We start from the raw sequence: 24,735 nt of genomic DNA on the forward strand, positions 1-24,735 counted from the left end.
GCTGATGGTGTTCAGCCATGTTGATTGATTAAGTTGCCCTTTGAACATCCTTTAGAGGCTGTATGATAGATTCTGCATGCAAAGTTTCAACTTGCTAGGTTGCACGGTTGCTGAGAAACAGTGCTCCAAATTTACCTCTTGAAGTGAATGGGGCATATATCCGGAAGGACTAATTTGCATATGGCGGCCATATTGTTTACATATTTCAACTTTTTCTTAATGAATATTGAAGCGCATGCTCTCACGAGTGTTTTGATACCAAACATGCCAGGATTGGTCAAAATTCCTAGGACTAGTTTGCAAAAGTAGGTTTTGCATATTATGCAAATTAGCACAAAATCTATATAGACGGAAGTGCATGGTCCAAATTGGAAAGTTGTTGGTATTGACCCAAGGAATCCATCAAAAAAAGAATTTTGAATGTAGGTCTTATGGTTTTTGAGTTATTGAGAAAATTGTGAAAAATAAATTTCCTTGTTTATAGCGCCACCACTTGACCAATCGGTGCCATTTTTGTTGTCCACCGAGATGCACTGATCCTACATCTACCTACCAAGTTTCATTTCTCTATGACTTACGGTTTAGGCTGCACAACTGTTTTTACAGGAGAAAAAGAATAATAATAATAATAAGAAGAAGAAGAAAAATCTTAGCAAAAACAATAGGGTTCTACGCACCTTCGGTGCTTGAACCCTAATAATTTTAAAATTGGCAATATCGTACAATCTAACTTTCTCTACTAACAAAATGTAGAGACAAACACAAACAGACCATCAATGTCATCATACAACCTAAAACGGGTTTGCACTGTCCACTGACAGACACTACAATTCAGGTGCCAAATACATGTAAACTACGGCTGTCAACTTTAAAGCGTTATCGCACATGATTAATTTGAAATCAGTAACGCGTTTTTTTCCCGCAAATTAACTCCCACCGTAAATTAGGGCTCGTATACGGGTGGTACAGGGTTGTGCAAGAATCTGAACTCCACCCCTAGGACTCATCTGGTCTGAACATCCTGCTGTCCGCGTGGTGTGCGTGCTTGAAACACAGAAATCCTTACAACCAAGCTGAGATGTTTACGATAAAGAAAAAAAAGTTTCCTCTATCCAATTTATCATACATTATTTATTCTAGTGCTCCACACTGGTTTTATCTCCCCTCAAACATACAAGTATATACTAGTATTTTATGGACACCACCAGTACAAATACAATTGCATTTCTTACATTCATTCTTTTATTTACATTTAAATGTCCACTATAAAAACTTGTGTCTTAGGAAGATTTTTAATCGACTGACACCACTAATAAAAAAATGATAATAAATGTACAAATGTACAAAAACAGAAAAAATCGTCCTTGAAGCATTCCCTGAACTCCATCAATGGTGGATGAAATTCATTTAACTGTGCTTATTAAAACTTTTGATAAGTGCTTCTTTTCTTTGTGAATCCGAACATAATTCTTGCGCAAGAACTTCATACCGCATATGTCACAGGCATAGGGCTTCTCACCCGAATGCGTGCGCATGTGAGAATGCATCTGACTTGACTGCTTGAATTTACGTTGGCAGATGGAGCAAGAAAATGGAGTGATCCCTGTGTGAATGCGACTGTGCATCTCTAGGGAGGTACGCGTGGTGAACGCTTTCTCGCACATGTCACATTTGAAGGGCTTGTTGGGCTTAATCTCATTGCAATTGATCAGATGCACGCTGCGCATGTGGAGTCTCAGGCAATCCATGCGGTTGAAAGTGGCATCGCATTTGTCACAAGTGTAGGGAATCTTGTCTGAGTGCACCAGCAGGTGACGTTTCAGGTGGTACTTCTGGATGAAGCCTTTGCCACACTGGTCACAAGTGTGTGGCCTCTTGTCTGAGTGTCTGAGAAGGTGGACCTTCAGGTAGGACAGGTGTGTGAACTTCTGGCCGCACTGCTCACAGGAGTAGTCCATCTTGCCGGTGTGGCTCTGCTGGTGGATGCGCAGGTTGGAGCTGTTGGAGTAGCGTCTGCCGCAGTCGTAGCATTCAAACGGTTTCTCACCAGTGTGTGTGAGCATGTGTCTCTCCATTGCAACCCTACCCTTAATTAACCGGCTGCAGTGTTTGCACTGGGTTGGATCTTTCTTCCTGCGCTTCTCCTTACTCTTCTCTTTTTTCTTGATCAGTGGTCTGGCTGAAAAACCACTTATAGGACACTCCAAGTGATCAGAGTCCAGAGAAACATACGTCCTTTGCTTAAGTGTGTTTTTGTTGCGACGTTTCACTGGCAGCTTCTCAGTGTTGTCCTTTGAACAGTCCTTGCTTTTTCTGCTCTGAATGAGCATTTTAGTATTTTGTTTCAATGAGGAAAATTCTACTTCATTGTTACTAACAGGTACATCCCAACTCTCCGAAATGCTACTACCTATTGAGACATCATATTCCATATCAGAGTTTTCTGTTTTCTTTTGCCCTGCTGCATCTTCCAAGTCAGATGAACTGTGGTTTGGGCTTGAAGCACCTGCTGGAGTAGTGCTGTGCCTTGTTTTTGAGGTTGGTACCTTCAGTTTCTTTGCCCTCTTGGCAGGCACACCCTCATTTTTAGTGTTAGAACCAGTCTCTGTTGGGATATGTTTCCTGTTCTGTCGTTGTTTGGTATCCCCTTTCATATCGGCACCAATTTCGGACTCCTGATCAGATCTTTCTGATACCTCCTCTACTTGGACTTGTTTTTCGATTTTGTGTTGTTTTCAAAATAACACTTTGTATCTCAGAGTCACTTGCAGCTGGTCTGTCAGACATGTGACTCTTCGGTTGCTTGGCCACACCTCCTCTTTTAGGCTTTACTTTGTTTGTTGCTCTGTTTGGTTGACCTCTCCCCAACTGAGGTGCTGTCACCATCCTGCTTGAAGTTTGTGGTTTTGCCTCTTGTCTGGAGGGGGTGGATCCTCTATGGGCTCTTCTTTGGACTCCTGATCGTCAGTGCTCCCATGTAGAAAAGCTTAAAGAAAGACGGGAAAGGTGTGAGTGAGTAGAAATAGTGTTTTCAGAACTAAAATGAGAAAATCTGACAGTACAATGTTGCAACTGAAACTGAATCTCAGTATGAAGATAAACAAAACATCTTGATAACATATGCATACATATGTCCCTTAATTAAGTATATATATACACAAACTGGCCACTGCTTTAACACCATCCACTTGTTTCTACACTCAATATCCACATTTAATCTCCATTGAACATATAGGAGCATGCTGCAGTTCTTTAACTACACTCAGTATGCAGTACATGTCTGAGGGTTTTGTTTATTGAAGAACAGGGTGAAAAACAGATATAGGACTTCAGTCTGTGATTATACACTCAGTGAAGATTATAATATGGAAAACAATTGTAAATACATGGAGGCTGGTCAATGAATATTTCTCAGTTTTCTTTCTTCAGAAAACATATACTTTTGTTTAAATAGGTTAGTTAAGAAATAGGCCTGTCACCAATTATTTTTTACAAAATACACAATCACAATATATTTCTTAATTTAAGTCGATACAAAATAAATCCAATATTAAAAAGAACAGTATAAAAGCCACCACCTGTGGTGTATATAATTCCACACTGATAAAGCTGGGTGGTAAATATTAAGTATTAAAAATAATTAATGCTAATATTTAAAGACAATTTCACGATACACAATATTTATAGTTTATATAACTTTAGTATATTGTTTATGTATTGATATACATGTTTAGGCAGATTACTTCATGCATAGGACATGAACCCTGAGGATATGTTTATAACATTTTTGGATTAGATTATGGGTGTGCGATTTGGCAATATTCTTAGCAATATGACAAAATACTGAATTTAAAAGATATCAAGATATTATTTTGTATAAAATAATATTGTAACAAAAAAAAACAAAAGTGTATCAAAAACATCAGTATATGTAGTTGTTGAATAAAAACTGCCACAAACAGAAGTGCTTGAAGTATGCTAAAACATATTTGGACAAGCCAGCTTCATTTTGGTATAAGGTGCTGTGGACTGATGAAACTAAAATTGAGTTATTAAGAGGGCGGTATGCATGGCGTAAAAAGAACACAGCATTCCAAGACAAACAATTTACTGCTCCCCACAGTAAAATTTGGTGGTGGTTCCGTCATGCAGTGGGGCTGTGTGATCAGTGCAGGTACTGGGAATCTTGTTAAAGTTAAGGGACCATGGATATCAGTCACTCTCAGCAGATTCTTGAGAACAATGTTTAAGAATCAGTGAGAAAGTTAAAGTTGCGCCGGGGCTTGGTACTTCAACAAGACAACAACGCTAAACACTAAACTCTGCTCAAAATCTACTAGAGAAATCATGCAGAGGAACAAGAACAATGTTCTGAAATGATCATCTCAGTCCCCAGACCTGAATATTATTGTAAATCTGTGGTGTGATTAAAAGCAAGATGTTTATGCTCAGAAACCATCAAATCTGACTGAACTGGAGATGTTTTGTAAAGAAGAAAGATCCAAAATACATTCAACCAGAAGCCAGACTCTTAATGGAAGCTATAAGAAGCTTTCAGAGGTTGTTATTTCTGCAAAAGGAGGATCTACTAAATATTGATGTAATTTTTCTGTTTGGGTGCCCACATTTATGCACTTGCCTAATTTTGTTTAAAGAATTGTTGCACACTTTCTGTAAATCCTATAAACTTAATTTCGCCTCTCAAATATCACTGTGTTCGTCTGCCATATGATATATTTAACTGAAGTTACTGATCCTAACAACCAATAATTTATAAAGAAAAATCATGTCAATTATCAGGGGTGCCCAAACTTTTTATGCCATTGTATACCTAAAGAGCATCTAGGGTGGATAATCAAAGAGCTCAGAGGCCCTGGAGGTCCTGTTATATTACAAAGTTAATTTTACGTTTTCTTTGTTTTTCTCATTAAATTAGGAACAGTCATTAAATGTAAAGCCCTGTAATTATGTCAACATTGTTTTCAAAGACATTCAACATTAACCCTCTATGGCTGTAAGTGGTCTTGCGGGTTAAGGGCTGCCACTATGATCCGAAGATCGCTGGTTCGAATCCTGTTCACGTAGCTCGCCATTGGCTATCGGAGCCCTGAGAGAGTACACCTGGCCTTGCTCTCTATGGGTGGGTAGATGGCGCTTTCTCCCCACCTCACCCCAAAGGGTGATGTTGATCAGCACAAGGCGTCTGTGAGCTGATGTATCAGCACCAAGTCACTGCGCTTTCCTCCAAGTGCGCTGTGATGCTACTCAGCAATGCTGCACCAGCAGCAGTTCAAGAAGAGATGGTGGCTGATTTCACATGTAACTGAGAAGGCATATGCTCTTCTTCACCCTTCTGGTGTTGGGGCATCACTAGTAATAGGGGTCCTAATGAGTGGATTGTGTAATTGGCCCTGTAAATTGGGGAGAAAAATGAAAGAAAATGTTGAGTGCCTGTTTATATATCACTCTAAAATTAGAACCCCTGCTTTAGTGTAAATATCTAACTGCATAATGTTATCCTGAGGCAACAAATTTGCTGGTTTATGAGGTAAATACAAAACAACCTGCCAAAATGGTCCTTAAAATATTTACATATTTAGAAAACTAAAGGACAGTGTAATAATCAAAAAATGTGTATTGTTGCCTGAGGGCAACACCATGCTGCAGAGGGTTAAATGGGGTCAAAGATTACACAAGGGTTATCTTCACCCTGATACAGTGATTTAGACTCTCCACTTCTGCAGGGAGCAGGTTCTGATGAGGGCTTTGTAGTATGGTTTACTTATATATATATATATATATATATATATATATACATATATATATATATACATATATATATATATATATGTATATATATATATATATATTCATTAATTGCACATTGCACCAGTAAGAGCAGAGTGTGAAGGTTCAGTTAGCAGGTTAAGAGCACAGTTCTGCTCAAAATATTGCAACATTATGGGTGACATATCAGAGTTCAAAAGAGGACAAATTGTTGGTGCACGTCTTGCTGGAGCATCCGTGACCAAGACAGCAAGTCTTTGTGATGTATCAAGAGCCACTGTATCCAGGGTAATGTGAGCATACCACCCAGAAGGACCAACCACATCCAACAGGATTAACTGTGGACGCTGTAAGAGGAAACTGTCTGAAAGGGATGTTTGGGTGCTAACCCGGATTGTATCAAAAAAACATAAAACCACTGCTGCCCAAATCATGGCAGAATTCAATGTGCACCTCAACTCTCCTGTTTTCACCAGAACTGACCGTCAGGACAATAAATTATTGTGGCCTAAAACCAGGTGTTTCAGTTTCATTGTCCAATATATTTATAAAACTGCACTAGGGTAGCACAGTATCACAAGCTAGCACAACTTGGCAGAACACCTATCGACACCCTATCCATAAAATGGGAGAAATTCTCAACTGAAGAGACAAGAAATACAGCATTCACACACCCCAAAACACCAAAACCATGACTATTCAGCTACTGAGAGCCACTGGTAGTGTATAACCCAGGTTAGCTGCCTATAGATAAACTGTGTTTCTGCTGCTGCTGCTGCTGCAGCACAAAACCCGAGGCTCTGCTGCTTATCCTTTGATGTAATATAAGTTATTTTATAAGTTTTATTTTGTAAGTAAAGTTATTATTTTCTACTCACACAATCTGTGTCTTACTTTCTCGGAGACGTTTTGTTTATTTTGGTCGCCGGAGCGTCATCATTGGCTGCTGGAAGCTTTGAAGGAACAGACGAAGATTCTCCACTGAAGAGAATGACCATTAAGGGTCTCTTCTGTTACACCACTAGAGGGCGCTCCAGAGCGAGTACAAAATGAATGGGTTCATATGAAGCAACGTATCAAAATCAGAGTTTATAACTGTTCGACCGCTTTTATACTGAAATATGTTCTCATTTCTTCCACGCAGACCAATATCACATGTTTCAGTATCAAATATATGATATTTAAAGTCCAGTTGTATGACTTTAAAGAGCTATGGCGGTATCTTTAGCATCAGCTCACCATCCAGCCAGCACACAGTAGTAGCAATAATGCTAGCGCCTTCATGGCCTAAAACCTGTTTGCTGTAGAAAAAAAAAGAAAATATATCTGTATTTTTTGGCTTTTTGGGACAATAGTTTCTAAAATTAAAGTAATATCTCGCACACGTAATTTAATACTATTTTTTAATTTTTAAGAATTTTTAGCCGTTTAGCTCCGTTCACTCCCATTCATTTGGGACTCCCTCGCGGGCTCCCTCTAGTGGAAGCAGCCATTTAATGACGGGTGGGGGTTAAGAAGTGGGTAGTCTCGCTATAAAACAGCTCTGGTTTGTGTTTCTCCGCAGCGCTGCGGAGTTTTGTGGGCAGTTAGTGGGCGATGCCCCGCCAGCGGTGTGGAGGTAGAAAACCAGTCATTCATTAAACAGTTCTGCCACAGTAAAGAACAATGGTATGGAAGCCCATTCCCGCCACCTAAAAAAAATAAATAATCCAGCAAAATGTTTTTTTATTATTATTAAGTAAACTGCTATCTCAATATTTTGAGATACTAAGTCAATATTTTGAGATACTAAGTCAATATTTTGAGATACTATCTCAATATTTTGAGATACTATCTCAATATTTTGAGATACTAAGTCAATATTTTGAGATACTAAGTCAATATTTTGAGATACTATCTCAATATTTTGAGATACTATCTCAATATTTTGAGATACTAAGTCAATATTTTGAGATACTAAGTCAATATTTTGAGATACTATCTCAATATTTTTGAGATACTATCTCAATATTTTGAGATACTAAGTCAATATTTTGAGATACTAAGTCAATATTTTGAGATACTATCTCAATATTTTGAGATACTATCTCAATATTTTGAGATACTAAGTCAATATTTTGAGATACTATCTCAATATTTTGAGATACTAAGTCAATATTTTGAGATACTATCTCAATATTTTGAGATACTAGTAGGCTGTACAGAGACAGAAGCAGGTGAGACAAAGATGCAAAATGGATACCATCATTGAGGACTACTTCAGACGTGGATTCACAAATCATGAATTATTGGAACTTTTAGAGGAATCACACAATATCAAAATAAGCCTCCGGATCTTGGACGAGGCTGAAGTTAGCTTCTTATTCGCCAGTGTCTTATTCAGATTTCCGTTCCACCTTAAATGCTGGCTGAACATTCATGCGGCCGCCTGTAGATGTCGCATTTTAACAGTAAAAAACAGCATGTAAGCAAAGTGCTGTGAAAACGCTCTGAATAAAGGGGAGAACACAATGCGAGGGACAGAGTTTAACTCTGAGTGAAATATAATGTAAATAAAATTAAATATGAATTAAAACGTTATTGCTCTCACTTTTGGCCTAATTCCCAGGTCATTATCTACAGGTGGCCGCATGTATATTCAGCCAGCATTTAAGGTATCTCAAAATATTGACTTAGTATCTCAAAATATTGACTTAGTATCTCAAAATATTGAGATAGTATCTCAAAATATTGACTTAGTATCTCAAAATATTGAGATAGTATCTCAAAATATTGACTTAGTATCTCAAAATATTGACTTAGTATCTCAAAATATTGAGATACTATCTCAAAATATTGACTTAGTATCTCAAAATATTGACTTAGTATCTCAAAATATTGACTTAGTATCTCAAAATATTGAGATAGTATCTCAAAATATTGACTTAGTATCTCAAAATATTGAGATAGTATCTCAAAATATTGACTTAGTATCTCAAAATATTGACTTAGTATCTCAAAATATTGAGATAGTATCTCAAAATATTGACTTAGTATCTCAAAATATTGACTTAGTATCTCAAAATATTGAGATAGTATCTCAAAATATTGACTTAGTATCTCAAAATATTGAGATAGCAGTTTACTTAATAATAATAAAAAAACATTTTGCTGGATTATTTATTTTTTTTAGGTGGCGGGAATGGGCTTCCATACAATGGCGATATTATAATGTCAAAACAAAAAGAAAACAAAATGGGCATACAGTGTAAGTGATAAGCAGATACATTGGACTGACAATTTACGCATGTTTTAAAGGACTTTTAGAGGCCTTTTTTAACATTTCTTTTTTTTTTTTTTTTTTTCAAATTTTACTTAAGATAATTATCATTACTTGACGAAACTGTAAATCTTGCAGCGTCACTGTGTGCAAGACAGCACCAAAGTTCCCCTTCACATTTTGTGTGCTTCTCTTTTTCTGTGTTTTTCACATTTTGTGTTCTTTTCCTTATTCTGGGTGTTTCTGATTTTGTGTACTTTTCTGTCTGCTGTACGTTTCTGTATTTTTCCTTATTCTGTGCGTTTTTATATTTTATGCATTTCCATATTCTGTGCGTTTTCTGTGTTTGCGTTTTCCGCATGTTGTGCTCTTTTATGCAAGGCACACTAACCGCAAAAAAACCTGAAGTTCATGCAACCATATGTGCTCTTTTCATGTTCTTCTACAGTAATCTGCTGATTAATGTGTGAATACATGCATTACCAACAACATACAGCGCTACTAATGTTAAAAATCTTAGGTTAGGCTCACCTAAAATTATTGATTTCGATTCAAATGATGTTACAACAAATAACTAATTTAATTAAATTACATACATTTAAATATAATTGTATGGCATTCAAGGTCAAAATAAATATTGACTACACACATTTAACTGGCAATATTAATTCGTATTTATAATTATCTGACTTTTTTATACACACGTTTACGTTACAGGTTCATCTTAGTTGTAAAAAAAAAAAAGGAAAAAAGAAACAGGTAAAAAAAACCACTATTAGATTATGAAATTATAAGATTTTTTAAATCCTTATTCCACATAACACATTTATCTTAAAAAATTAATACAATAAATTACCAATCACTAAAAAGCTATAACTAGAATGTTGGCATATGGGGAGCACGCAAAATCAAAATGTCACATTAAAAACGTTTGACCTTTTTTTTATGAATGTAGTCAATTTCTACAGAAGTCTGTATACATGGGACAAAAGAGGTTGTAACTTTTACTTTTAATTACACGACTAACTGTATCTGAAATAATTGTCTCCAAGTTGCCCATATAATGGACCGTCATTATAATTAAAATACTATAAGGCATCTTATCCATTTTCAATATGAACCAATTATAAATGTCTGACCAAAGCAGTTTAGCATCACTAGAAAAATAAACGATTAACGGATTTTTCCATGAAGTCTCTATTAAGCAGCAGGTGAAAGCTGTCATGTTGGGATGCAGACTATTATGAGTGTGCTTCCCTCTACAGGTCGCTACAGGTACTGCAGCCCACTGATAACCTACTGTGCTCATTTGAATTGAAGAAGAATTCTGGTGTAAAATTGACTTTTGGTGTTGTAAAACATGATAAAGGGTACTAACCTTTGTTTAATAGCCCACCTCCACTCTCGGAGATCCAATCATTTTGTGCTTTTTGCCCAGCAATCTTTACAACGAGCGCTTTGGTGCATCACCCCTGCAGGTAAATCGCTTTTTACACCGTTATCCTGGCTCAAAACAGCTCCTCACCTCACTGGTAGAATCCAAAGAGCCCTGACATTTAAAACTTTAAAAGTGCACAAGAAGCTTCTTAAAAAACACTGATTACAACCCGTAGCGTAGCCTTATCTCCGGACAGAGGTGGGCCGTTCAACAAAGGTTAGTACTCTTTATCATGTTTTACTACACAAAAAGTCAAATTTTCACCGGGGTCCTCTTTAATGCAGTCCAGTGTTAAGTGGGTAGGCCTGATTTTTATATAAAATGTTGGCAATGTCCTTAGATAGACGTTGGGCAATTCTGTGTGAATGTCTGATTTAATAAGACACAAACAGAAAGAGGTATTGTATAGAAAGTGATAACTGTGTGACACTACAGCTACGGCTGAAGCACAAGAAATGCTGACTTATGATATTTGTCTGCTCACAATCTCTCACTTAGGCCGTGTAGTGATGAATGTCTCTGTATGCAAATCAAAATTAACAGAAAGACCAGACACTGCCAAGGTAAGTCTGTGTTGTCATTAACTGTTAGCATTTTACCCAATAAACAGAAGGCTAAATCAGAGAATCTCTAGAGAACACACACTAAAGATTTTCTTATAGTTAGTCTCACAGAGAGTGCTCAGAGTGAGTTTAAAGATAAATGTGTTCAAAGTTTTAAATGTTTAGTAATTTTTATACAAAAAACTGTACTCATTTTCTGAACACTGAACAATATAAAATGTTTGTTCACTAACCAGTCAGCATACTGCCTAATACATTTGCAATAGAAAATGGAAACATACAAGTACGTTTTCTTTGCTTTTTTGACAAAATACTTTATTCTACTACATTTTTTATTTATCTAAAAGCACATTCTGGCCAAGTGGTTAGTTACTATATTTGAGTTTTTAGCAGATTAACTACATTCACCTTCATTTTGGGTTCGCGGGCTCCCTCTAGTGGTTTGCAGTTATTGTCTGATATAAAGGTGGAAGTAGGCTCTATATTAGATCAGTGTTTCTCAGTCCTGGTCCTGGTGCCCTCTGTCCTGGATATTTATTGCAGTTCCCTCTCGCAGCAAACCTGATTCAACTAAGTTAATAAACCAATCGCTTCAGAGTTGCAGGGGTCTGTAAAAACAGTAATACCTAAAGGAAGAAAGATCAGGTGGGTGCCAGATGCCAGGACCAGGACTGAGAAATGCTGGGTTAGCTTTCTTAACTTTGATATATTTGTGACTGGATACCTTCCTGCCTGAAGTACACAGCGATTTTTACATTTCAGCCACTCCTAGGGCTTGCACTACTGTTGACCTGAGTTCACATTGGGTTTTACTAATGGTAGTAATTTGAATGAACCCTGTTTAAACTCACCTCACTAAAGCCAACCAAACTTCTATTATGGGATACATAAAATATTTCTGCAGATGGGTTACACTGTAAGACCATGTGAACAAGGTTACTTAAGAACTGGCATTATTGATTGACATTTAAAATTGAGAAATATTATTTGTGTTTGTGATACAAACCGACCAGTGAACCTGGTACACTGAAGCTGAAGCTTTATATTTAAAGCTGGAGTAGGTGATCTATAAAAAAAAAATATGTGTATTTCTACACTCCAACATACTATGGTAATTAATACATAATAAAACAAAAATGAATCGCTATCCATGGAGGCCATAGGATTGCAAAAAATTGCACTGGAGGAAAATGCCAGATCAATATATAAATGAATAATTGGCCCACTTATCGATCAACCTACCTACCTAACTGATCTAGGTTCACAAAAAAAAGACACTCAGATATGCCCCAATACAAAATCACCTACCCCAGCTTTAATATATATTTCTAATTTGGCAAGCTTCTCTAAAGCACTACACCTTATTTCAACCCCTTGAAAACAATTTAATTATTCGTAGCAGTTCCAGCTGATTCCAGCTTTCTATCTCTGTACTGTGGAACTAATCATAAAAATTTCAACTCCCTCTGAAGTAAGATATGCAGAGCCTGTAAGCATTAAAGATAAATGTATTAAAGTTGTTACTGTAAGAAATTTTTGACCAAAAAAATAATAATTTTAAAACTTGACATAATCTTTTTGGATAACTTCCAATGTCCAAATTATATCACTTTTAACAACAAAAGCTAAAGCTTGTTAGCATTTTATGTGAAAAATTATAATAAAAATATACAAAATCTACTGGTAAATAAAAAAAAAATTAACTCTGCTGGAAAACATTATTTGCTAAATGTTTCTTTTCTTTGTGGATCCGAACATAGTTCTTGCGTGAGAACTTTATTCCACACACGTCACAGGTGTGGGGCTTCTCACCCGAATGGGTGCGCACGTGTGCATTCATCTGACTCCACTGCTTGAATTTGCGCTGGCAGATGGCGCAAGTATACGGAGTGACCCCTGTGTGAACACGCCAGTGCGACTTTAGGGAGGTACCTGTGGAAAAGGCTTTTTCGCAAATGTCACACTTGAAAGGCTTGTTAGGCTTGGCCTTCATCTCTCTCTCCCCATCCTCGCTCAGATGCACGTTGCGCATGTGCAGGCTCAGGTAATCCGTGCGGTTGAAAGTGGCATCACATTTGTCACAAGCGTAGGGCATTTTGCCCGAATGCACCAGAAGGTGACGCTCTAGGTGGTACTTCTGAAAGAAGCCTTTGCCACACTGGTCGCACATGTGCTGCCTTTTGTCTGAGTGTCTAAGAAGGTGCCGCTTCAGGTAGGACAGGTGTGTGAACTTCTGGCCGCACTGCTCACAGGAGTAGTCCATCTTGCCGGTGTGGCTCCGCTGGTGGATGCGCAGGTTGGAGCTGCTGGTGTAGCGTCTGCCGCAGTCGTAGCATTCAAACGGTTTTTCACCAGTGTGTGTGAGCATGTGTCTCTCCATTACAGCCTTGCATCTAATTAACCGGCTGCACACTTTGCACTCAATCGGACCTGTTTTACTGCGCATCCCCTCTCCTTTCTCACTTTTCTTGGAGTCCTGAGAAACATGTTCCAATTTGGGCTTTCTTTTAATGAGCCGTTTAACTGGTGGCTTTTTATTACTACCTAGCTCAGAAGAACTGGACGAGTCCTTTGGAATGTGCTTGCTTATTCTGCTCTGTTTGAACGTTTTAGATAAATCTACATTGTTATCCTTAACAAGTTCATCCCAATGCTCCGATTTGCTACTACCCCTTGATCTGTCGTCTTCCAAATCAGGAGAACTGCTTTCAAAGTTCTGTTGCCCTGTTGAGTCTTCTAAGTCCGACAAACTATGCTTTGGGCTTGTAGCACTTTTTGAAAATTGAGAGGTTGGTCCCTTTGGTTTCTTTGCCCTCTTGGCAGGAACCCCCTCATTTTCAAGGTCAGAAGCAGTCTGTGTCTGTATATGTTTATCATTCTGTCTTTTTCTTGTATTTATTTTTTTAGTGGCACCTGTTTTAAATTCCTTGCCTGATCCCTTTGATATATCCAATGCTTGCCTTATTTTTTTTGGTCGACCTCTTGTCTTTTGAGTGGCTTTTGAAATGCCACTTTGTGGTTCAGAGTCACTTACAGATGGGCTGACGAACCTATGAGTCTCCAGTTGCTTAGGCACATGTCCACTTTTAGGCTTGTCCTTCTCTTTAACACTCCCAGTGTGCTGATGTGGACTTGTTTGTGGCCTTTTTGCCTGTTCAACCCAACTTCTTCTTCTCTGTTGATTTGTTGTGATGTTTTGATCTTGATCTTGACTATGTTTTGCTTGTTGTTTGGGGTTCCGCTTCTTCTCTGGAGGGGTTGCAGTTTGTAGGGCTTCATCCTCAGATTCCTGAACACCACTGCTGCCAAGCAGAGGAGCTGAAAGAAAAGCAACAGAAGCACACAGGTGACAACACTGCCAAATCAAAGAATAATTAATCAAATTAAGGCATACATAAACAAATGAATGAATGAATGAGACATCAATTATGAAATGAGTGGAAGTGGCATAAAACATACTGTCATTGCATTTTCTTAGCAGTATGTCTTAAATGTACAGGATTGTCTTTTTTGTAAAAAAAAAAAAAAATCAAGTCTAGGTTGTAAAAGATTTATATAATTAAGGACATAACATTATGTTTTATGTGTTATGTTTTGAGTGCATTCTCTTTATTAATGTAATCCTGTGCCATAAGAAACAAATATTGTGATACTGACTCAGCATCAGTATCTATTTCAATATCACCTATATTGAACTGTCAATTAAAAAATGTAGACCATCTTTTTGAATGACATATTGTCCCAGAAATATAATAATAAACATTAATAATATTTTGATTTTAAGATTTATGCCACTAATATAATGAAAACAAAATAGCATTTAAATGCATTTACAGCTCATTTAAATGCAATTACCTTTCAACTGGAATCGTCTAAACACTGAACTGAATTATTAAAAAAGTGGTACCACTTTAAAATAAGACTATCATTATAAAGGGTTTATAAATGGTTTACAATTAGTTTATTAATGGTTACTAATTAGGTTGTAAATGCCTTTAACATCATTAATAATCAGTTATAACACATATGTAGAAAGGGCAACAATACAGATGGCGATGGGTTCACTATTTGGCAAACAACAGGTCATTGTTGCCCTTTCTACGTATGTGTTATAACTGATTATTAATGATTTTTAAGGCATTTACAACCTAATTGGTAACCATTAATAAACTAATTGTAAACCATTTATAACCCCTTTACAAAGGTAGTCTTATTTTAAAGTGGTACCAAAAAAGTAAACAACCTAATATAAAAATGCAAGAAAGGAAGCAAGAAAGAAGACTGACGACTAAACCGCAAATGCACATGCATGGTATTGGTTTTGAAGCTACTTGCGCATCTAAATACTCTACTGCACTTTTCCTTGCACATGTAAACAGTCTATTGCAAAGTTGTGGACTCTTTCCCTTTTTCATATATTGTGCATACTATTCTTATTTATTACATTTGTTATCTCTTATTTGTGTGTTTATGTGTGTATTTTGTTTTGTAGATTTAGCTATGTAAACATGGGTTTGCTAGTGCTCAGAAGTTAAAAAGGTAGATTACTTTTTATTTATATTGAAATATGGATTATGGATATGCTCCACCTTCGAATACAAATAAAATCAGACTGATCATCTGACACTTATTCTTTTATATTAGATTTAAATTCCAATTTAATTTTAAATTTTAATAAAGAAAAATGATAAATATTTAAACATATATATATATAGATAGATAGATAGATAGATAGATAGATAGATAGATAGATAGATAGATAGATAGAGAAAGAGAGAGGGGGGAGAGAGAGAGAGAGAGAGAGAGGCTGTTAAATGTCCTTTGGGATAATAATAATAATCTGGGATAATACATGGGAGCTCACTTATAGAGCACCATTCAAAAGTTTGGACACACTCATTCAATGTTTTTCTTTAATTCTTTAATTCAAATTATTTTCTACATTTTACATACATCTTAAATACATGAATACAATTAAGAGACACATATGGAAATAGGTAGTAAACAATTTAAGCGTCTGCCCTCCCGAATCCCCTGAACTTTGGGATGAGCTGGAGCTTCACAGTGTGAAAGAAAAGCAGCAACTATTGTTCAGCACCTCCAGTACCTACTTCAAGACTCTACCTCATGAAGACACTGAGATTAAAATACCGAGAGTGGGCAGATCTGTCATCTGAGAAAAGACTAGCTAGCTAGTTAACTATAGATCTTAGCTACTGCTCGTAGCTCCGGTGTTCTGTCGAGTTAGTGTATGTTTAACTGTAAAAATACAAATTATTAGAAGATGCTGCATGCAGTAGAAGTGTCGGTATGATATGTGATTAGCCTAAATCGTTGTATCAGGATAAAGTTAAAGCAATATAGGTGAATAAAAAACAGTTGTAAATTATTTTATTATATTTTTTTACACAGTTGTGACACTCAAGCAAACGATGACCGCAAGTCCAGATTGCACCGGGAAAAAAATAATGATCAGGAAAAACTAGAACACAGGTCCAGGTCTGGTACCCTGGCAGTTGGTAATACAAAACCCTAGATTGGATTTTAGATTGGAAAAACACACAAAACAGTTATATACACGCTCAGAGTCGATTCCACTGTGCTCGTTTTCACTGAGAGCTACGGGAAGTTGGATAATGAACTATAATAATAATGAAAGTATGGTTTGAGTGTTTTTCAGTGAGGGTCGGACAGGCTACATAAATAAAACACAAATCTCCTCCTCCTCTACCGACGCCGCTACTGCTGCAGCTGTAATATCACCTCTATCACAAGTCTGTGCTACTCACAAAATCTGTGCATCATTTTCCCAGAGCCGTGTGGGTTTGATTTGGTCTCCAGAGCGTCATTATTAGCTGTAGAAAGGTTTAAAGCAGTGGAGAAAGGAGAGTCTGGATGCTCAGAGACGGGTTTGTTTGTGATTCTCTGCAGCGCTGCGGAGAGCAGCAGTTACTGAGGGTTTCACCTCCCCCTAGAGGTGTGGAGGAAGAATCTTCTGTATCTTTGCCATAAATTAATTTATTTTTCCGTATTAAATGTATTCATAAATTAACTTGTTTTTAATACTAATAATACATATTTATTTTATTTTTGCCTTTCTTACTTTTTAAATAAAACCCTTTTTGTATCACAACTCCTCTAATGCACAACACTGGTCAAAAATAATGACCCGCATTCATTTTATATGTTACATCATGTTTCTATGATATATATAAATAAATTAATAAATAATCATTTTCTGTTCCTAGTATGAGGTAAATATTTTGTTTTTATTTTGGACAAATCTTATTTTTTATTTTACTTTATTACTTTTTGAAGAAGCGCAACATTTGTTTTTCTACATAAAGTTTACACACAGTGATTAGACACCATCCACATGCATTTACCATTTCACAGCTAAGCACATCTCCGTCACACAGCTACCTATAACTATTAGTTTTCAATTGTTTTAACATTACTTAAAAAAAATCTGATGAAAACTGTACATAATATTTGATTAGGTTTAGGTTACTCTGAGAGTCAATACAATACTTGTCATAATATTAGTTAGCTGTTTACATATTTACTTTAATCAGATAAATCTACCATAGTTAATTAGTTGGCTAACTATTAGTTAGCTAGCTAAACTACATAAACAAAATAAAAAAAGTTTTGTATAGTATAACAGTTTCAAACATTCAGTAGAAACAAAAAAAAAAACTAACCTACCAAGATTCTGACTTTTATACACATATTATAATTATAATAATAATAATAATAATAATAATAATAATAATAGTAATAATAATAATAATAATAATAATAATAATAATAATGTAACCAAAGTGTACCACAAGGTGAAAACAAAAAATTGTATGAAAATACCCCTAAAGTTTTACAGAAAAAAACAAAACAAATACCATATAGAATGCTTTAATGAAATGAGAATTCTGCTAATATCGCAATATATAGTTAGTGGTTCCTAGTAGATCCTAAGGCGTGGAAACAAGATAATTAAGGTGTGGGAACGAGATCCTAATGCATGGGAATGAGATAATTAAGGTGTGGTCATGACTTATTAATGTGTAGGAAGTTAATTAAGACATAGCTTTATTATTCTCCAGCTAGATTTAATTAACTAATTTCCATGCCTTAATAAGTTGTGGCCACACCTTAATGATCTCGTTTTCACGCCTTAATTATTTTGTTTCCACGCATTAGAATTCAATAATATTTTAATGCAATAGAGATGAAAAAATTAAAAACTGATTCATAGACATATAGACATACTTTTGCCATTTGGGTTTCCCTTTGATTTGTTATATTAGCTGTATAAAATGTAAATAATACTTTCAAATAATCTGTAAATAATTATTTATACATACTTGTCACATTAAAGAACACTGAATCCTGTTTCTGTGAATACTTACGTCTAATATATAACTACAATTAGCTAACTATATATTCTAACTACTAAGTACTTTCCATACTTAAGCACCCACACACATACACACACATACACTTCTGGTAATTAACAGACAAGTTGAATCAGGTGTGACTGAGTAGGACAAACTTTTGCTGTTAACAAGCCCTCCAGGACTGTAGCTGAGCACCCCTAATCTATTTAATTACTTCAAATAAATCAGGTAAACCTTCTTTGTTATTCAAAAACACTTTATCTCATAATTAGCAACTTTAGTGGATAATTATTACAAACAAATGTTTTCAGTAGAAGTAAAATTAAAACTTTGTTGAACTGTGTGGTTAATTTATCATTAAATTCTGATTCCTGCCAGACTTTAATGTAGACTAAAAGTGGTAAAATGGACATACAGTGTTTTTGAATAATATTTACATGAACTTGAATACTACTTGAATACTACTACTGGTATAGCAAAAAAAAAATGCAGACATATTTACAAAATTCTTCCGAGTGGCTTTGGTGTAAACCCTATGTGTAAAAGTGTACATTTCAGAGAAACTTTCAACTGTGGTGGTGTTAGGAACCGGCAGCAAAAGTATAGCTATTTATTCTGTATAAAATAAAAATCTGTATGTTTTAAAATGTAATGTTAATAAAGATAAATTAGAGATAAGTGCAATTTCCAATAGAGGATATTTTGCCATGTGTTCCTACCCATCATGAATATAGAAAAAAAATATATATAAATTTAAAGCCCAAACCTTATTTCATACCAGGTCTCAGGCATTAGACAAGTGTGATCCTAAACAATTACTGTAATAACTTTTTTCAGAGGAACAAAAAGTGGTTCTTTTATGGTATAACAAATTTCTAAAGAATTAAAATGAAAAAGATTTCGAATAAATGGATAAAAATATGTACCATACAGTACAAGTTATTTTATTTTATTTTTCTCTAATTTGATAAAGATCGCAACAGAGCATAAATAGAGAACTGTGTTTGAATTATATTAAAATGCTGCAGCATGCTGTTACTTTACTGCCAACTTACTGCTCTCTCTCTCTCGCTGTCTCTCTCTCTCTCTGCTGCATCATCCCATCTGCGTCAGTATGGCTTGGGATATGACAGGGATCGCCGCTCTGTAAAAATAGAGACAAATGAACAAACGTGTAGCAGAAATAGAGAGATGAGGGAGGCAATGAAGGAGGAACGCAAGTAACCCAAAAATAGCCAGAATAAGAGAATGACAGGTCTGTGTTTATCCAATAAAGAGAAGGGCAGGCACTGGAGGAGTGACTGACAGCGTGCATCATAGCAAAACAAAGAATTAGGCTGAGGGACCGGAATGAGGCGGAGAAGCGGAATATGAATGAAGGGGGACTGAAAGAGAGTCAGAACGAGACTTTGTTTCAGACAGACAGACTGGTGTGGAGGCAGATAATTGCATAAATCCTCTACGTATTAATGCCATACACACACACTTCCTTTTTCGTCATTAGACATTAGAAAAGCTGACTGGTGGGGCCTGTCGGCACTCTACTTTCTACACCTTATAAGGAACTTTATAAACTATGGACTGTGGTTCTTAACACTCAAGTCAAGAGGCTTTTATTGTCATTACATCTGAGTACAGGTACACAGTGCAATGAAATAACATTCCTCCGGAATCATGGTGCAACATGGAATATTACAATAGACAACATAAAGTGCAAACATGTAACAAATGTGCAACTTAAAACTTAGAACACTACAATTAATACAATAAAAAACTGTAAAAGGAAGTGATAAAAACTGTTTTGAGAAAATAACATTTTAAACCAGCTCTTGGCCATCCATTAGGTCAAAAAGGTCAAATATATACAATGTATTAGCATTGTTCCAGCTGAAGAACAACCAGAGTGTAAAAAGTCCATTTAAACCAGATTTGAACGCAGATTCAAAGTGACCTTCTGACCAAAATGCTTGGGCCACAGTTAACTGTGGAATATTTAGTAGTGAGGAAATTTCACAACTAGAGTTGTTGCACAGGTGGCATCCCATCATGGTACCATGCTGGATTTCCTAAGAGCTGCATGCTTAGGTGCTTGGTTTTATACACCTTCGGCCATGGAAGTGACTGGAACCTACATTCACTGATTCGCATGGGTGAATATTTTTGGCGATATAGTGTACCACAAAGACTTGAGACAATTTTGAGAGCAATAGGAGGCACAATCCAGTATTAGTGTAGACCTTTCCAATTGTGTACTTGGTGTAGGTCCATATATATTCATGGTTGTAGAGCCCAAATGTTTGTGGACACCTTTTCTACTTTAATTGACATGCATGCACTAATACAGATTGTCTAGTCCCTGTAAATAATTACTGCTAATAGAATATGACTTTCTGGAGCAGATAAATATATGAACCTATTGATCCATGCTTATTGCCAGGTGTGGGCGTTGAGCTATGGAGCAGTGTACCAGTGTTTTCTGAACACTCTGGTTCTCTATCCAATGCTTTTGGGATGAATTCGGAAGCTTTGGATGAGGTGAGATGGTGATCATCCAACAACCTGACCTGACAAATGCTCTTCTTATTGCTGCACGCAGTCAGCAATAACCCAAAATCTAAACGAATTTGAAAATATTTCCTGGACAGTAGAGTCACTCCAACAAAGTATTAATATTAGATATTAGAATAAACAATAAGTGAGTGACTGTCCCAATACTTTTGTGCATATAATGTGTGTCCAGCAGGAAGAAGATGTACAGTAACATAGAGGAAAGTGGGAGTTTAAATCTGTGACTGTAACATACATTTCACACACATGCATGTGTAAGCATGACCTCACACTAGGCCAAGACATTCAGGGTTGTGTCACTCACACAGCTTGGCAACTCAAAGGGCATTCATATGTGCTAGCATGCACATCAACATGTGTGTTCACACAAACACACAGTGGACACACACTCTCAGAATTCACAATCAGGCTACCCACTCCCGAGCAAGCCGTCTGTTACACTTTAATGAGTGTGTCACTGTCCCGAGTGGTGAGGGGGAGGCTGGTCATCTGTCTGATCCCACTACCTCATGTGTGAGCATGTTTGTATGTGTGTATCTGGTTGTTTGTGTGTGTATGTGTGTGTGTGTGTGTCCGTCGTCCTCCGCGGACCCATGCAGAGCTCTGAATCCTCGGGGATGACAAAGTCTGTAGGCTGAAATGATGGTATGAATGTTAGGGATGGGAATTGATAAGATTTTTCCGATTCCGATTCCCTTATCGATTCTGTGAAACGATTCGATTCCTTATCGATTCTCTTATCGATTCCAATTTGGGGAAAAAAGGAGAGCAAACAGTTTCATAAGCACCAACTTTGTTTACTTAAATATCATACGACCTTACAAACTCAACAACAAGGTCAACATGTCCACAACAATGTGCAACTGGCAATATGTAGCAAATACTCTCTAATAATGTTGTGTGCGCAGATGTTTGTGCATATTTGATGCATTCCCTCCCGGCGATGTTATCAAAAATTTACAATGGTTGCAAAACGCCCTGTTGCCATCCTTGTGTAGCATGAAATGAAGCCAAACTTTCGAGCGTTTTAACCTAGTGGATGCCATTGAAAAGACGTGCTTACTGAATCATGCGTAACTTGCGTAACATGCGTAACTTGCGTGATCGTGCTGTCTGGAATCGATAAGAGAATCATTAAGCAAGGTGCCAAACGATTCCGTGGAATCGAAACACAAGGAATCGATTCTCAACAGGAATCGATTCTCGATTCCCAAGCCTAATGAATGTGTGTATTCTTGGCCGTGTGTTTATGTAGTAGATCGTTGTGCTATTTTAGCATTTCGCTGTTTCTCAAGGGCAGAACCATGGCTAAGGGTGGGTGTGGCCGGAAGCTGCCCTCATTTATAGTCATATTGCTGTGTTTATGAATTAGTTTACATATCCCTGGATGTATCACTGTGGAAATATGAATATGTATGTGTGTACAGAATGTGTATGAGTGTATGTGTGCCTCCTCCCATGGCCCCCTGGTGGACTGGGTTTGGTGGTTATGAGAGTAGTGCGTGTGTATGGGCATGCACGTGTCTATGTGTGTGTGTGTATGTTTGTTTTGTTTTTGTACTCTCTAAGGACAAAATTCAATGGGTCAATATCAGTATACTGAGCAAAAAATGTAACTACAAAAGTTTATCTTTATTGTAAAGTACTTTTTTTTTTAGGTTTTATTGATGTGGGGCAGGGTTTTTGGCCATGTATGCAGTGCAGCCTGGTAAAGATTAATAATTTAGCTATTTAATTGTAAGTGGTGAAATAACAATAAGTTTTGAAGTGTGGTCATTTCAAATTATCAGTTATAGTGAAGGAAATATTTTTTTGATCCCTTGCTGATTTTGTAAGTTTGCCCACTGACAAAGTAATTTTAAGGGTTCATTCAACAGTGAGAGAGAGCATATCAAAATAAAAACACTTTATACATTATATAAATATATTTGCATTTTGCAGTATTTATTCCTCTACCCACCATTAAGAGTTTTGGCTCCTACAGACCAGTTGGACACTCCTAATCATATTATAAATTTTCACCTGTATAAAAGACTCCCGTCCACAGACTCAATTAATCTACACAGGGGAACTTGGTAATGATCTCAAGGCAGCTGGGACCACAGTCACCAAGAAAACCATTGGTAAAACATTATGCTGTAATGGATTAAAATGCTGACTATGACCCAAAGAAAACCATCCCCACTGTTAAGCATGGAGGTGGGAACATTATGTTTTGCGGGTGTTTTTCTGCTAAGGGCACAGGTCTACTTCACTGCATCAATGGAAGAATGGATGAATCCATGTACTGAAAATCCTGAGTGACAACCTCGTTACCTCCACCATGACATTAAATATGGGTCGTGGTTGGGTCTTCCAGATGACAATAACCCAAAACATACAGCCAAGGCTACAAAGAAGTGGCTCAAAAAGAAGCACATTAGGGACATGGAGTGGCCTAGCCAGTCTCCTGACCATAATCCCATAGAAAAATTACTGAGGGAGCTGAAGCTCTGAGTTGCTGTATGACAGCCTCAAAATCTTAATAATTTTGGGATGATCTGCAAAGAGGAGAGGACCAAAATTCCTCCTGACAGTGTGCAAACCTCATCATCATCTCTCACTGTTAAAATTAACCTACACTTAAAATTATAGACTGTTCATATCTTTGCCAGTGGGCAAATATCAGTGGTAAAATATCAGTGTACTTAGAATTATTTTAGAAAATCAAAATGTATCTTTGAATGAGAACGGTCACCACTAAGAATTCATGATGTTTGCAACATTTGGTAAAACACATTTTTTTTATCCTGTCATTGTCTACCTTTATTTTTTCTGAAGGGAAAAAACTTTGAAAGGTGAAAAGAGGGAATTTCATGTCCAGCACATCTCTACTACAAATATGTTTTTATGGAACCAAAGGTAACACCAATTCATCACTCAAAGAAGTGATCAGTGGTGGCTCAGGGGCAGTGGTGGATCAGTCGTTGGAGAACCGGTTGGAGAACCGGCAATGTGCGTCATGGGGCATTTTGTTACCTAATATGTAATTCAGCTGTTTGAAAACTCAAGTTTAAAAAGATTAACAACAGATATAACAGAGTATTAAAAATATTATGATACAGTTTTTTTACATACCTGTCTATCAGCCTATCCATCTGTCTGCACAGCTATCTATAATGTATGTTTGTCTACGTCTGTCCATCTATCCATCTATCTATTTGAATTATAATTATTTTAACTAACTTTTTAAATAATGTTTAGTTTTTTAATAATGTTACACAACATCCTGACATTGCGTAACATAAAACCTGTGTGTTTCTTGTCAGTGTCATTCTCCATTGCGTGTTACTGTGCTTCAGTTAATCACGGTGCAGTCAATGCTGCCACAATCCAGGAGATATATTGATAGATATACTGTTACACTGCAAGTGCAGGTGTGGCTTTGTGTGGGTATAGGCACAGGTGTGCGTGTGTATGTGAGTGCGTGTGCGTGTGTGTGTGTGTGTATGCATGTGCAGATGGATTGCATCTTGCCAGAGAACACTGTGTGACCTGTCATGGCCATGGTCAGGACAGAACAGGTCAGAACTGATTCAGCACAGCCCACACACATGCCCTGACACACACACACACACACACACTGCCCACTCCCTTCTAAAGTTCCAAAGCTTTTTTGTGCCTCTCAGATGCATTTACATCATTCTACTTTTACACTTCATGTTTAAACATTACTGTGTGAAC

At 36.8% G+C, this 24,735-nt stretch overlaps 2 protein-coding genes across 3 annotated transcripts; both read right to left on the reverse strand.

Moving 5' to 3' along the window:
* Positions 1–477: 477 nt before the first annotated feature.
* LOC103034080 (zinc finger protein 782) lies at positions 478–6,771 on the reverse strand. 2 transcript variants are annotated; one of them, XM_022683607.2, is made up of 2 exons: positions 6,666–6,771; positions 478–2,986 (listed from the first exon to the last, which is right to left on the reverse strand). In XM_022683607.2, the coding sequence occupies exon 2, from the start codon at positions 2,652–2,654 to the stop codon at positions 1,404–1,406; it is 1,251 nt and encodes a 416-aa protein (XP_022539328.2). In that variant the 5' UTR covers positions 2,655–2,986; positions 6,666–6,771; the 3' UTR covers positions 478–1,403. The 2 variants fall into 2 exon arrangements, with proteins under 2 accessions (XP_022539328.2, XP_022539329.2); XM_022683608.2 differs by having other exon boundaries at positions 6,682–6,761.
* Positions 6,772–11,335: 4,564 nt separating this feature from the next.
* Positions 11,336–16,981, reverse strand: LOC111195721 (zinc finger protein 37). Its single transcript, XM_022683600.2, has 2 exons — positions 16,837–16,981; positions 11,336–14,365 (listed from the first exon to the last, which is right to left on the reverse strand). The coding sequence occupies exons 1-2, from the start codon at positions 16,850–16,852 to the stop codon at positions 12,747–12,749; spliced, it is 1,635 nt and encodes a 544-aa protein (XP_022539321.2). The 5' UTR covers positions 16,853–16,981; the 3' UTR covers positions 11,336–12,746.
* Between the last annotated feature and the right edge of the window lie 7,754 nt (positions 16,982–24,735).

The sequence above is a fragment of the Astyanax mexicanus genome, chromosome 10 (assembly GCF_023375975.1).
Source record: "Astyanax mexicanus isolate ESR-SI-001 chromosome 10, AstMex3_surface, whole genome shotgun sequence".
In the NCBI taxonomy this organism is placed as follows: Eukaryota; Metazoa; Chordata; class Actinopteri; order Characiformes; family Acestrorhamphidae; genus Astyanax; species Astyanax mexicanus.

Bases quoted from the DNA above. Each gene is read 5' to 3' on its own strand.
- LOC103034080 (XM_022683607.2), bottom strand. From the start codon at position 2,654: ATGAAAGGGGATACCAAACAACGACAGAACAGGAAACATATCCCAACA.